Below are 12,616 nucleotides of genomic sequence, written 5' to 3' on the forward strand. Positions count from 1 at the left end.
ATTTGTATTATTAAATTATTATTTCTTAAATTATATATGGCATTGCCAATTTAGTCACTTAAACTTTGGTACTGTATGAGGCTATTAGAATCATATGATTTTGCGATCTTACTTTGTTCAAATGATTCAAATCACAAAGATTAATAGAGAAGTAAGATTGGAGTAAAATCGACAATTTTACTAAGATTAGTGGAATTAGTATGATCACACCATCCAAGCATTTGTAGGCCTTTTCCCCTTCATTTGAAATAAATAATTTTGAACGATTTTTACTGGATTTAAATTATTTAAGTGATTAACCAATCTATTAAACATTTATGATCAAAGTATCTCACTTCACTCTTCAAGCATAAGCTCTAGTCTTCCACTCCTAGAGTGCAACTCATTCATCCTTAGTTGATACATGCATCTACTCCTTTACATTGAGGAAGACTCCACAAGTTTGGAGTCCTTACGAGGTCATTTCTCATGTGAGAGGGTGGATACATGTATTGGATATACATAAATGAGTAAGACTGAGGTACAATGCTTAGATGTTGTTCCTTAGGTTGACGCAAATGGTCTCGGACCTCAAGGTGCAGCTGCTACAGGCAAAGGAGGCGGTTCGTTTGGCCAAGGATGCGGCTGAGGCTGCGGTGGCAGCCTCCTATAAGCGCGGAGTGGCGGATACTGAAACCAGGCTGACTGAGGAGGTGGCTGTGGTTTGTAGGGACTACGTCACCGAGTCCTGGGGAGTAGCCTTGGATCGAGCAGCAGTTCCTACGGACTCTGACCTTAGAAGGATCGAGAATATCTTCTTCCCTAAGGATATTCGCGAGATTCTAGGTTCGGATACCCCTGAGGAGCCCCCTTCCGCCCCAACCATTATTCCCGATCCCATCATACCTGAAAGGAAAGTGGGGAACAAGGAGGTACAGCCACCAGCCAAGGACAAGTTGCCTGAGGACGCCCTCACTATAAAGGACATTGTTGTGCAAGCCAAGGAGGCCAAACCCAAACCTACAGCAGGAGGTGACCGTCCTGAGGCTGAGGACCCTGCAAAAAGCTCAACCCAGGATAAGGCTTAGGACATTAGTGTAGGGCTTCTCTTGTAGTTATTTTGTTTTGTTTTTCATTTCCTTAGCTTTTGTTAATGTTTGTGTAAGGTTGAATTTAATCAACCATGTGTTGGCTTTATTCCATGACAAATTTGCTTGTAATATAGCACTTAGAAACCTTGTATTTAGGTGGGAATCATGTAAGGGTAGTGTGTGAGAGAGTGTGAAGAAATGCTCAAGACAGTGCAGTGAAGCAGAGACTCGCGGCTAGGACTTGCGGGTGGCTCGCGGCTTGCAAGCCGCCAAAAGTTGCTCACGTGCAGAGCATGCAGGGGAGCTGAACAGTCACGCCACCTGGAGCACTACACGACAAAAATCCAGACTGGCCATTAAGTTAGCTCGCGACTTGAACTCGCAACTCAGTCAAGTCGCGAGGTCAAGTCTCCAGCCAGCCCTGTTTTTGGAAAAACTGACTCTTCGTATTCCATTCTCACACCTGTATAAATACCTCTCATTCCCACAAGATATGTGTGGCTATTCAGAAAGAAAAACCTTAAGAGAGGTTTCTTCAAAACACCCACCCAATTAGAGAGAGCTACTCATTCTTAGAGAGAAATCTTTGTAGTCTCTTCTCATTCCCTCTCTCATTGTCATACCTATTGAGAGGAGATTTCTATCCAAACACTACCCACACCCATTTAGAGTGTTGAGTGTTTTTGGAGTTTTGGGAAGCATTGGAAGATGCCAAGGATGGCGGATGCTATGGTCTAGTAGCGGAATCCGGTAAGCTAGAAAAGAAAAAGGTTCGGCGCAATCTCGTTGAAGCAAGAAGCTTGGAGGGCTTAGGTACATCGGGTAGATTAGGCTTGGAGGGTCTATTGCTGTTCATGTATCCCAACTACATTTTCTAGTGGATTATTGACCGCTTGGAGGGCGGCGGAGAGGTTTTACGCCGAGGGCTTCGGTTTCCTCTTCGATAACACATCGTGTGTTGTCCTTGTGTTTGCATCTCTCTTCCCTTTATCTTTGCCTTTTATTTCCTGCTGTGGATGTGATTTATAATTGGCTTAGATTGATTTCCAATTCTGTTTATAGCTTATGTTCATTTTCCGCACACTAGTTGTTTGTCATAAAGCTTGAATTGGTTATTTTGTTTTTGGGGGTCTAAACGTTCAAGGGTGTTTATACACGTTTTTGAACTTTCAGTTTGTAAGATGATGCATCTCGGAGCTTAATGAATGATATAATTTCTTCTTTGAACTTCATTTTACTGTTTCCATTTTTGTCTTCATTGTGAATGAATTTTGACTGTGTTACTAGACCTCCAAGGATAACCCATTACTCGTAGTTTAAGTAATACGGCTAAGTATGAATGAGAGGATAGTGACTAATTTCCCCCAAGCCCGTGGTTCGAGGTGCCACGCAGGATTTGGGTTCTGTTTAGCACTTAGTTAAATGACATAGTGATTAATTTCCCCCAAGCCTGTGGTCCGAGGAGCCACGCAGGACTTGAGTTCTGTTTAACACTTAGATAAAACTGCGTAGTGGTTAATTTTCCCCAAGCCTGTGGTCCGAGGAGCCACGCAGGACTTGGGTTCTGTTTAACACTTAGATAAAATGACACAACGATTAATTTCCCCCAAGCCTGTGGTCCGAGGAGCCACACAGGACTTGGGTTCTGTTTAACACTTAGATAAAAACTGCGTAGTGGTTAATTTCCCCCAAGGCTGTGGTCCGAGGAGTCACGCATGACTTGGGTTTTGTTTAACATTTAAATAAAAACTGCGTAGTGGTTAATTTCTCCCAAGCTTGTGGTCCGAGGAGCCACGAAGGACTTGGGTTCTGTTTAACACTTAGATAAAAACTGCGTAGTGACTAATTTCCCCCAAGCCTGTGGTTCGAGGAACTATGCAGGACTTGGGTTATGTTTAACACTTAGATAAAAATTGCATAGTTGTTAATTTCCCCTAAGCCTGTGGTCTGAGGAGCCACGCAGGACTTGGGTTCTGTTTAACACTTAGATAAAAACTGCGTAGTGGTTAATTTCCTCCAAGCCTGCGGTCTGAGGAGTCACGCGGGACTTGGGTTCTATTTGACACTTAGATAAAAACTGTGTAATGGCTAATTTCCCCCAAGCTTGTGGTCCGAGGAGCTACGCAGGACTTGGGTTCTGTTTAATTCTTGAATAAAAATGCATGGTGGGTAATACCAAGAGTACGAACTTTCATTAATAATAATACCTTTTCAGGTTATTTACATTCCAAGGACGTGGCACTACATGCTCATCCAAATCTTCTAAAAAGTAGGCCCCTATGCCGGCCACCGAGGTGATACAATATGACCCTTCCCAATTTGGTCTGAGCTTTCCCCACGTAGGATTTTTTGCAGTGCCCAGAACTTTTCTTAATACCAGATCCCCATGTACTAGTGGCCTTAGTTTCACCTTGGCGTCATAACCTTGCTTAAGTTTGTGTTGGTAATAGGCAAGTTGGACCATTGCTTTTTCCCTTCTTTCCTCAATGAGGTCTAAGCTTTTTTCCAGCAGCTCGTTGTTGACATTAGGACAAAATGTGCTGGTCTTCAGCATTGGGAAATTTGTTTCTAGGGGGATGACGGCCTCGGCTCCATAGGTCATCGAAAAGGGGGTCTCCCCTATGGATCTGCACGGCATGGTACGGTACGTTCATAAGACATGATGCAGTTCTTCCACCCATCTCCCCTTCGCATCATCTAACCTCTTCTTTAGCCCATTTACGATGACCTTGTTAATGGCTTCGGCCTGCCCATTCCCCTGTGGGTAAGCTAGTATGGAGTATCTATTCGTAATTCCTAACTCGCTGCAATACTTTCTGAAGGCTTTACTATCGAACTGGAGACTGTTGTCCAAGATTAGGGTGTGAGGGACTCCGAACTTGGTGACGATGTTCTTCCAAATCAATTTCTTGGCATCTACGTCTCTAATGTTTGCCAGTGGCTCGGCTTCGACCGATTTTGTGAAATAATCAGTACCGACGAGAAGGAATCTTTTGTTCCCCACTGCTTTAGGAAATGGTTCTAGGATATCCAGGCCCCACTACACGAACGACCAAGGGTTGGACAGCGGATTAAGGGTCCCATCCGGTTGATGTATATTTAGGGCGAACCTCTAGCATTGGTCGCACTTCTTCACGTATTTGTGCGCCTCTTTCTGCATGCTCGGCCACTAGTAACCTTGGGTTATGGCTCTATGGGACAAGGACCTACCCCCTGTATAGCTCCCACAAATTCTTTCATACAATTCCTCTAAGATAAGTTTTGTGGCATCAGGGTGTACGCATAGCAAATACGATCCTGAAAATGAGCGTTTATACAATTTCAAGTCCTCGGACAGCCAGAATTGAGGAGCCTTCCTTCTAATCTTGTCGGCCTCACTCTTCTCTTTGGGTAAGACGTCTTCCTTTAAAAATAGTATCAAAGGATCCATCCAGCTAGGCCCTGCCCTGACGCTGCAAACATGCATCAACTCGGCCTTCACCACCAAGGGTCTGTGTAGATCTTCCACGAGTATAACTCGAGGTAGGCATTGCGCCGAGGAGGTGGCTAGCGTGGCAAGAGAATCGGCATGGGTGTTTCCATTCCTGGATACATGCATTAGGCTAAAATAGTTAAAACGCACACGCAAGCGCTTAGCTTGGACCAGGTACTCTTGCATTTTTTCATCCCTTGCCTCCAATTCCCCATTTACTTGTCCTAAAATAAGTCTTGAGTCCGAGAACATGTTTATGGATTTCCCGCCTAGTTTCTCGACCATGGACATTTCTTCCAACAGGGCCTCATATTCTGCCTCCTTATTCATGGTCGAAAAGCCCAGTCTTAGTGATTTCTCGATAGTAATCCCCTCGAGGGAAATCAGGATGAGCCCCACCCTAAAGCCCCTTTGATTTGCTACGCCGTCAACATATGCTTTCCAACAGGTGGGCCCTTGCTGAGAGACTGTGCTGACCAATTTTTCGTTCGTGCTTGGTATCCCTCCCCCTTCTTCTAGTGAGGGTTTAGCAAACTCAGCTACCAGATCCGCGAGGACTTGGCCCTTCACAACGCTGTGAGGCATGTATCTAATGTCGAAGGCGCCAAGAATGGTCCCCCACTTAGCTACTTTCCCTGTGTAATCGACATTTCGGAGTATTGACCTGAGCGGGAGTTGGGTTAACACAACAACTGTGTGTGCCTGGAAATAGTGGGGGAGTTTTCGCGTGGCTTGTACGATCGCCAGGATGGCCTTTTCTAGGGGTAGGTAACAGATCTCTGCCTCATGCAACGACTTGCTCATGTAGTAGACAGGTCGTTGTATGCCATTGTCCATCCGGATCAGCACCAGGCTCACTACGTGAGGGGCCACGGTAATGTAGGCAAATAAAACCTCATCGACTTCAGGACTGGACATGATTAGTGGTCGAGACAGATACTCTTTGAGCTGCTGGAAGGCAAAGACGCATTCTTCAATCCACTCGAACCCTTTCCACTATTTTAATAAGAGAAAAAAAGGCCTACACCTATCCGTCAAACGAGAGATAAAACGGTTCAAGGCGGCAATCATGCCGGTGAGCTTTTGGACCTCCTTGGGGTTCCGAGGAGGCTGCATGCTGTGGATAGCTCTAATCTGGTCGGGACTGACTTCAATACCTCTGTGGATCACCATATAACCTAAGAGTTTCCTTGATCCCACTCTGAACGAACATTTAGACGCGTTCAGGCATAGCTTGTATTTTCTCAGGATTTCAAAGATATCGCCGAGGTCCCTCAAGTGCTCGGACACCAACTTACTCTTTACCACCATGTCGTCTATATAGACTTCAATGTTCTTGCTCATCTGCAGTTCAAACATCCTGGTCATCATCCTCTAGTAGGTGGACTCGGCGTTCTTCAAGCCAAAAGGCATCACCTTATAGTAGTAGTTTCCAATGGGGGTGACAAAAGCCGTCTTTTCTTGGTCGTCGGCGGCCAAGGGTATTTGATGGTATCCTTGAAAGGCGTCTAAGAAGTTCATTCGAGGGTGTCCCATGATTGAATCCACCAATCGATCTATCCGAGGCATAAGAAAAGGATCCTTCGGGCAGGCCTTATTCAGGTCCACAAAGTCCACGCAGACTTGCCATTTCCCACTCTTCTTCTTCACCACAACTGTATTGGCCAGCCACTTAGGGTAGAAAACTTCTTTGATAGCCCCTGCTTTCTTTAGTTTCATCACCTCCTCTCTCACCGCATCAGCATGCTCTTTCGACGGTCGCCGAGGAGGTTATTTCTTAGGCGTAACGGCCGGACTAACATTAAGATGATGGCATATGAAATTCGGATCAACCCCCGGAGCCTCGTAGACATCCCACGCAAACACGTCCACATTTTCTTTGAGAAAATCAATCAGCTTTTCCTTCTCTTGGGATGGCAGTTCCGAACCAACCTAAAAAAATCTTTCCGGATCGGAACCCACAAGAACTTTTTCCAAATCCTCACAACTTGCCTCCTCAACAAGTCCCCCACCACTCGAGGCCGGGGCTGGGGTTATTAATTACTATAAGCCATTCTCGGTAGAGGATGAGGGCTCGGCACTCGGCCTTCGTGAGATGGCAGACACCATGCATTGCCGGGCCATAGCTTGGTCCCCTATCACTTCTTTGACCCGACCCCTCGACGAGTACTTCACCTTTTGGTGTAAGGTTGAGGATACAGCCCCTAGGGCATGAAGCCAAGGTCTAGCTACAATGGCGGTGTAGGGCGAATATGCGTCCACCACTATGAAGTCCACCTCCATTATGTTTGTGCCTGTTTGTATAGGCAGCCTAATCTGGCCTTTCGGAGTAACAGTTTTCCCTTCGAAACTTACCAAAAGGAAGTCGTATGCTGTCAGGTCTTCCGGTCTCAACTTCAGCCCCTTGTACAGGTCGGGGTACATTACTTCCACGGCACTGTCCTGATCGACTAGCACCCTCTTCACGTCATATCCCCCAATCCTGAGTGTGACAACTAGAGCATCGTCGTGGGGCTGGATGGTTCCAACTTTATCCTCATCCGAGAATTCAGTATGGGCAAGGCCATCCCTTTAGCCCTCTTAGACTCACGGTCGTTAGCTTCAGCAGGGAGCCGGTTCTTCCTGGAGCGGCGAGAATGACATTTATCGTGCCAATAGGCGGTTTCAAGGTGCTTTACCTTGCCTCGACGCTCGCCTGCTCTTGTTGGCCACCAGAATGGTGCAAAAGATGTCTCAGCTTTCCCTCTCAGACCAGCTGGTCCAAGTGGTTTTTCAGATTTCTATAGTCATCGGTGGTGTGCCCCGGTTCCTGGTGGTATTCGCAATATAGGCTCTAATTGCGTTTCGCAGGGTCACCTGCCATCCTATTTGGCCATTGAAAGAACGGCTCGTTCTTGACTTTCTCTAAGATCTTATGTAATGGTTCCCGGAACACAGCGTGGACTGCCTGGGCCCCGGTGGATCCAGACTGCTCCGAGTAATCCTTTCTCGGCCGGTTGTTGTTGCTAAATCGGTCCGACCTGAAGTCCTTCCTCTTTTGAGGGACAACCTTCGCTTTTCCCTTTCCCATTTGTTGGTCCTCTTTGACCCTCTTGTACTTGTCGATTCGGTCCATGAGCTGGCGCACGCTGGTGACCGGTTTCCCAGTCAGGGATTTCCTTAAACCATGCTCTGTCGGCATGCCTCTCTTGAAGGTGCTGATGGCGACGTCATCATAATTTCCCTCTATCTCGTTATACATCTCCCAGTACCTATCCGAGTAGGCCTTCAGGGTCTCTCCTTCTCACATGGATAAGGACAAAAGGGATTCTAAGGGCCGAGGAACCCTACTGCTCGTTATGAAGCTAGAACCGAAAGCCTGGATTAGCTGCTTAAAAGAATTTATGGAGTTTGGTTTGAGGCTGTCAAACCACCTCATTGCCATGGGTCTCAAACTGGACGGAAACACTTTACACATCAAAGTTTCGTCTCTGGAATAGACGGCCATCCTCTGGTTAAACTGACTTACGTGCTCTACGGGGTCCGTCCGACCATTATATATGGTGAAAGTGGGTTGGTGGAACCGCCGAGGAAGTTCAGCCCCCTCTATCCTACGCGTGAAGGGTGACTGAGAGATGCAGTCCAGGGCCTTACTCATGGCGTCGTTTGCTAGGCCCTTGTGAGACGGACTTTTGTGGTCGCGTTTGTGAGGTTGCTCTTCCTTATAGGAGAAGGTTTCATTTGGTGGGGTTCTCGACCTTCGCCTGTACTTGTTGTCCTTTTCATCGCTGGTGTCCGGACTAGGGGAAGGACGCCTCTGCTATGCTCGGCGCAACTTCCTCTTCAAGTCGTCGATTTCTTGCTGGAGAGCCCTATTATCGCCCTGCTTCTGGGATGCATGACCTTTCCCTCTCGAGCAGCTTTTACTCGTATGGGAGGTATTTACGCTACCTTTTCGTCGCCTGTCTTGATCTCTTTCCCGTTCGAGGTTAGGGAAGTTGTCCTACCGTTAGGAGTCTGCGGGTCCTGTTTGTCGCAGACCTGATCCTTCCTTTTCTAACAGTCGTACTTGCTGAGGCACAAATTCTCCCCACAGATGGCGCCAATTGTAGGGTCTTAATTTGGGGCTTAAGCCCAACAAGTATGGGGTCTTGGTCCAAGGGGCCCTGAAATAATGAATTTGTAGAGAGTGGGTTACAGAACCGGGCCTTAACGAAGTAGATAAAGACTAAGTTTGGGCTACACAACACTTGAACACAAGAAAATCCTGTTAGTGTCCATATATTCTCAGTCCGAGGAGATGAGATAGATATTTGCTAGTTCTTACTTTCAGTTTTCCAGTTCTTTTTCTGTTCTCCTTGCTTTTCTCGCGTCCCCTTCCTCATGAGGACTCCCTTTCTTATATATATAGCCTCCTTGAAGCCATCGTGGCCTTACACTTGTTGATTATCTGGACTCCCACTTAAGTGCTTGTCCCATTGGACACCCCTTCCACCTTTCTATGAGTTGTGGTAGCTAAGGCAGCACTGTTCATAGGTCTTCTCCACATTAATGCGGCCAGAAAAGTAGCTGCAACGCATTTAATGTGGCAGCTGAGCCTCTCCTTGGGCATCTTTCGTTTCCTTCTTTGCCACGGGTCTGTAGGGCTTGTCCTTGCTACTAGTGTTCGTTAGGGTGGATCATTTTAGTAGGCAGAGTGCATATTGAGCCCTATTCGTCACGTCCGAGGAGACATTTCTCCTTGGACTGCCCTTTAAGTGACTTCAGGCCTACGAGAACTGGACTGGGACTCCTTTTGGTATCTACATCCTCTCCTCGGACATGGTTGACCATCTCGTATGGGCCCCAAGGCCCATTGTATGATTTTGGGCCTTTAGGCCTTTGCCCCTACAAATAGATATAGATGTTTATTTTTTGTTTATTAGTCAATTTAATAGGCTAAATATACCAAGAGTTTTGTAACTTAATTGACACATCCTCATACACAAATTGCTTAGGGGTAAAGGGGGAAAATGGTTTGAGTTGCAGTATTAACTATCTTAAAAAAAATGATAAATATTTATTCATTAAAAATATTAAAAAGTATAAGTTTATATATCACTTACCATGCCAACCTCTAATTAAAATGTAAGTTGATTTATAAATATAGACAATTGATGTTGTTAGGTTCTAAAGATTTAGGTTTAAATGTTTAGAATTATATTTTAAATGTGTTGGCAAACTGAGAACAAAATATGTCAAGTCTATGTGTTAGGCAATGCTTAAAGGTTTAGGTATTGACTACAGAAAAAGGAAGACACTTTCTGCCTTGCTTGACTGATCGAGAATTAGGCTCGATCGATCGAAATTCATCGGAAAAGAAATTCTACAGATTTTTAAATCAGGCCCAAGCCCGCGAAAACGTTTAAGGTTTCATTCCAACTTGTCCACATATAAAAGGGAAATCCTAGCTACATTTTGGAAACTTTTGGAAGACTTGTGTGTTACTCTTTGTGAGATCTAAGAAGTTTTGTACCTTCTAACTACACAATTCTAACCACACAAGAATCTACTGGAGTAAGATCTACAATCAAGCATTGGTAGAACCTAGTTGCTGCAACAAGATTATTACTAATGGTGATCTGAAATCTTTGAGTAGGATCTTAAAGTCACAAGTAAAGGAGCTTGTGTTGTTGTAAATCCAAGAAAAGAAGAAGTCTATGGATTCGAAGCTTGCACGCGGTCGTGTCAGTAAGTTACTACATGAGGTAGCAATAGATTTAAGGTTAAATCTTTTATAAAAATTTTGATTCTCTTATAGTGGATTTACTTTACCTTGAAGATAGCTAGGTCAAATCCTCCCTAGATTTTTATATTAAAACGGTTAGTTTCATCAGTTTTCCTTAGTCATCATATCGTGGTATTATTTACTTTTCTGCATTTGTGCATGATATGATATATGTTTGTTTAACCTAGATCTGAATAATAAACCTAATAATTAACTTGGTTAATTAATTAGGCTAAACAATCTGGTTTAAGGGGACTAAATGAACAAACAGATGTACTTATAAATTTTATAATAATAATAATAATATAAAAGCGAAACGTTTGACGTTTTGTTGGCCACTCTTTATTGGGCCATGTGGCTCTATAAATTTGTGCCACAATTAAATTTAAAAACATCGAAAAATTGTGCCTTTTTGTTTGTCCCATTGAAGGAACTGTTTTTTTTTTTTTTTTTTTGGATGGGTATTTCATTTCAGTATTATTATTGCAAACTTGCAATCGTTGTTGTGGCTTGCTCTATATGCAATACTCTATTGTGGTCAAACAGTTCTTTCTCCAAAAGCATTCCTGGTAAAGTTTTCAATTTCGTTTTTAAACACTCTCTATCGTTTTCCCCAACATTCCTTGTCTCTGCAACTCTGCCTTTATTATGAACACTTTTTTGCATGCTTCAATTCAAAATATAAAACAACAAACATTAAGGGTAGAGAAAGAAATCTGAGGACTTAACCGCCATAAGCCAATCTCCCTTCGCTTTCTGGCTTCAATCCACCGTTATACCTTCGAAAACATTACCATTAAAGTTTTAAATTTTGTTTTAAAAATTTGCTTATAAAATATGGTTTAGGTTTTGGTATTTCAATTTAGGCTTAGTCGCTTAAGTTTGGATATGCGTTTCTTTCGATAGATTAGCCGGGAGCATTTATTTATAATAATCGTTTAAGGTTTCGAAAATCCCATGACTTGTATTTCTTTTGGTCTTGACATCTTTGTTGGGTTGATCATCTTAAAATCAATTTATGTCTTCTTATTCTTTTTTATACCCAAAATCTTTAAAAAACCGAATCCATTGTTTTGTATCTAAAAAATATCCAAACCGAGAACCCTAAACCACACGCATAAATCTTCAATTGCTTACGATTTTGATTGACACCCTTTATTTTTTGAATGATTATTGAATGGGGTTGTTTTAAGTGGAATCTTATAGTGGGTTGTATCTGAAATTATAACTTGCAGATGGGTTTATTCGATTTTGATTGGCCCTTGATAAGATTTCTAGGTAAGAAAGTTTATTTTTTGACTAATTGCAATAGTTCTTACTTACAATGTTTGAATGTGTAGTTTTGCTAATTAACTAGTCAGGCATGTCTATAGTGGATAATTGTGATGGTTCTTACACTGCTTCAATGTATAGTTTTATTAATTAACTGATCAGATATATGTACACAGTCGATAATTGTAATAGTTCTTACACTATTTGAATGTGATGACGTCGAAAACCGTCACCAATGGGTCACACCGTACTCGCGACTCGAATTGAACCTGCACGACGAAACAAACTAAAGAATCCTTCAGAGAGCACCGGTGTGGTGCCGGCCAAAGACTCTCCGACGGTCAAGTTAGAATTCCTCTGTTTTACTTAGTGCGTTAGAGAGGGTTCATAAAAGCATACCTCGATTTCTGTGGGTATTACGCCTTTTATAGTGATAAGGGGTTGACTTTCCCTTTTTGGTTCCCACATCTTTTCAATGTGGGACTCTATTCCCAATTCTTCCAAACGTGGTGAGCAAGGATTCTCATTACCGGATCATGGGCCCTTGCTGCGTCAGTAGTGATGGGCCTTCAAAGCTGGGACCATACCTACGCAGGCCCAAGAGACCCAATCCGTCAGGCCCATTAAGGTAAGCCCATCATGCCCAATATTTTATCATCTTCAGTTGCCCCCTTCACCCCAATGATCCGTCACCTTTAAGGTCAAAGGATCAGTGGGGTGACGGTCCTTACATATGGATATGACGGATTCATGCAAAATAGAACGACGGTCCTAGCTGGATCAACCCGTCAAAGGAAGAATCATCCAGTTGACGGATACATGGCAGGTACAAATCTGTTGGTACGTACTGACAGGTTGTCAGCATTTATTAAGCATGCCACGTGTCACTCTCTGAATGGTCGTTGTATAGGATCGAAGCGTCGCTTCGTCTTCCGTGCACTTCCTATATATATAAGGCGCCTCACTCTTTCATTTTTCAATTTTCACTCAGAAAACACTTGTCAGAGCGAAGCCGTCAACCCTGTCAGAGAAAAGCCGTCAACCTTATCTGTGCAA

General features: G+C 43.8%; 1 protein-coding gene across 1 annotated transcript; it reads right to left on the minus strand.

The window, feature by feature from the left end:
- Positions 1-4,239: 4,239 nt before the first annotated feature.
- LOC126719157 (uncharacterized) lies at positions 4,240-5,460 on the minus strand. Its single transcript, XM_050421742.1, has one exon. It carries the CDS (start codon positions 5,458-5,460, stop codon positions 4,240-4,242), a length of 1,221 nt encoding a protein of 406 aa, XP_050277699.1.
- Positions 5,461-12,616: the final 7,156 nt, after the last annotated feature.

Source organism: Quercus robur, chromosome 3, assembly GCF_932294415.1.
Source record: "Quercus robur chromosome 3, dhQueRobu3.1, whole genome shotgun sequence".
In the NCBI taxonomy this organism is placed as follows: Eukaryota; Viridiplantae; Streptophyta; class Magnoliopsida; order Fagales; family Fagaceae; genus Quercus; species Quercus robur.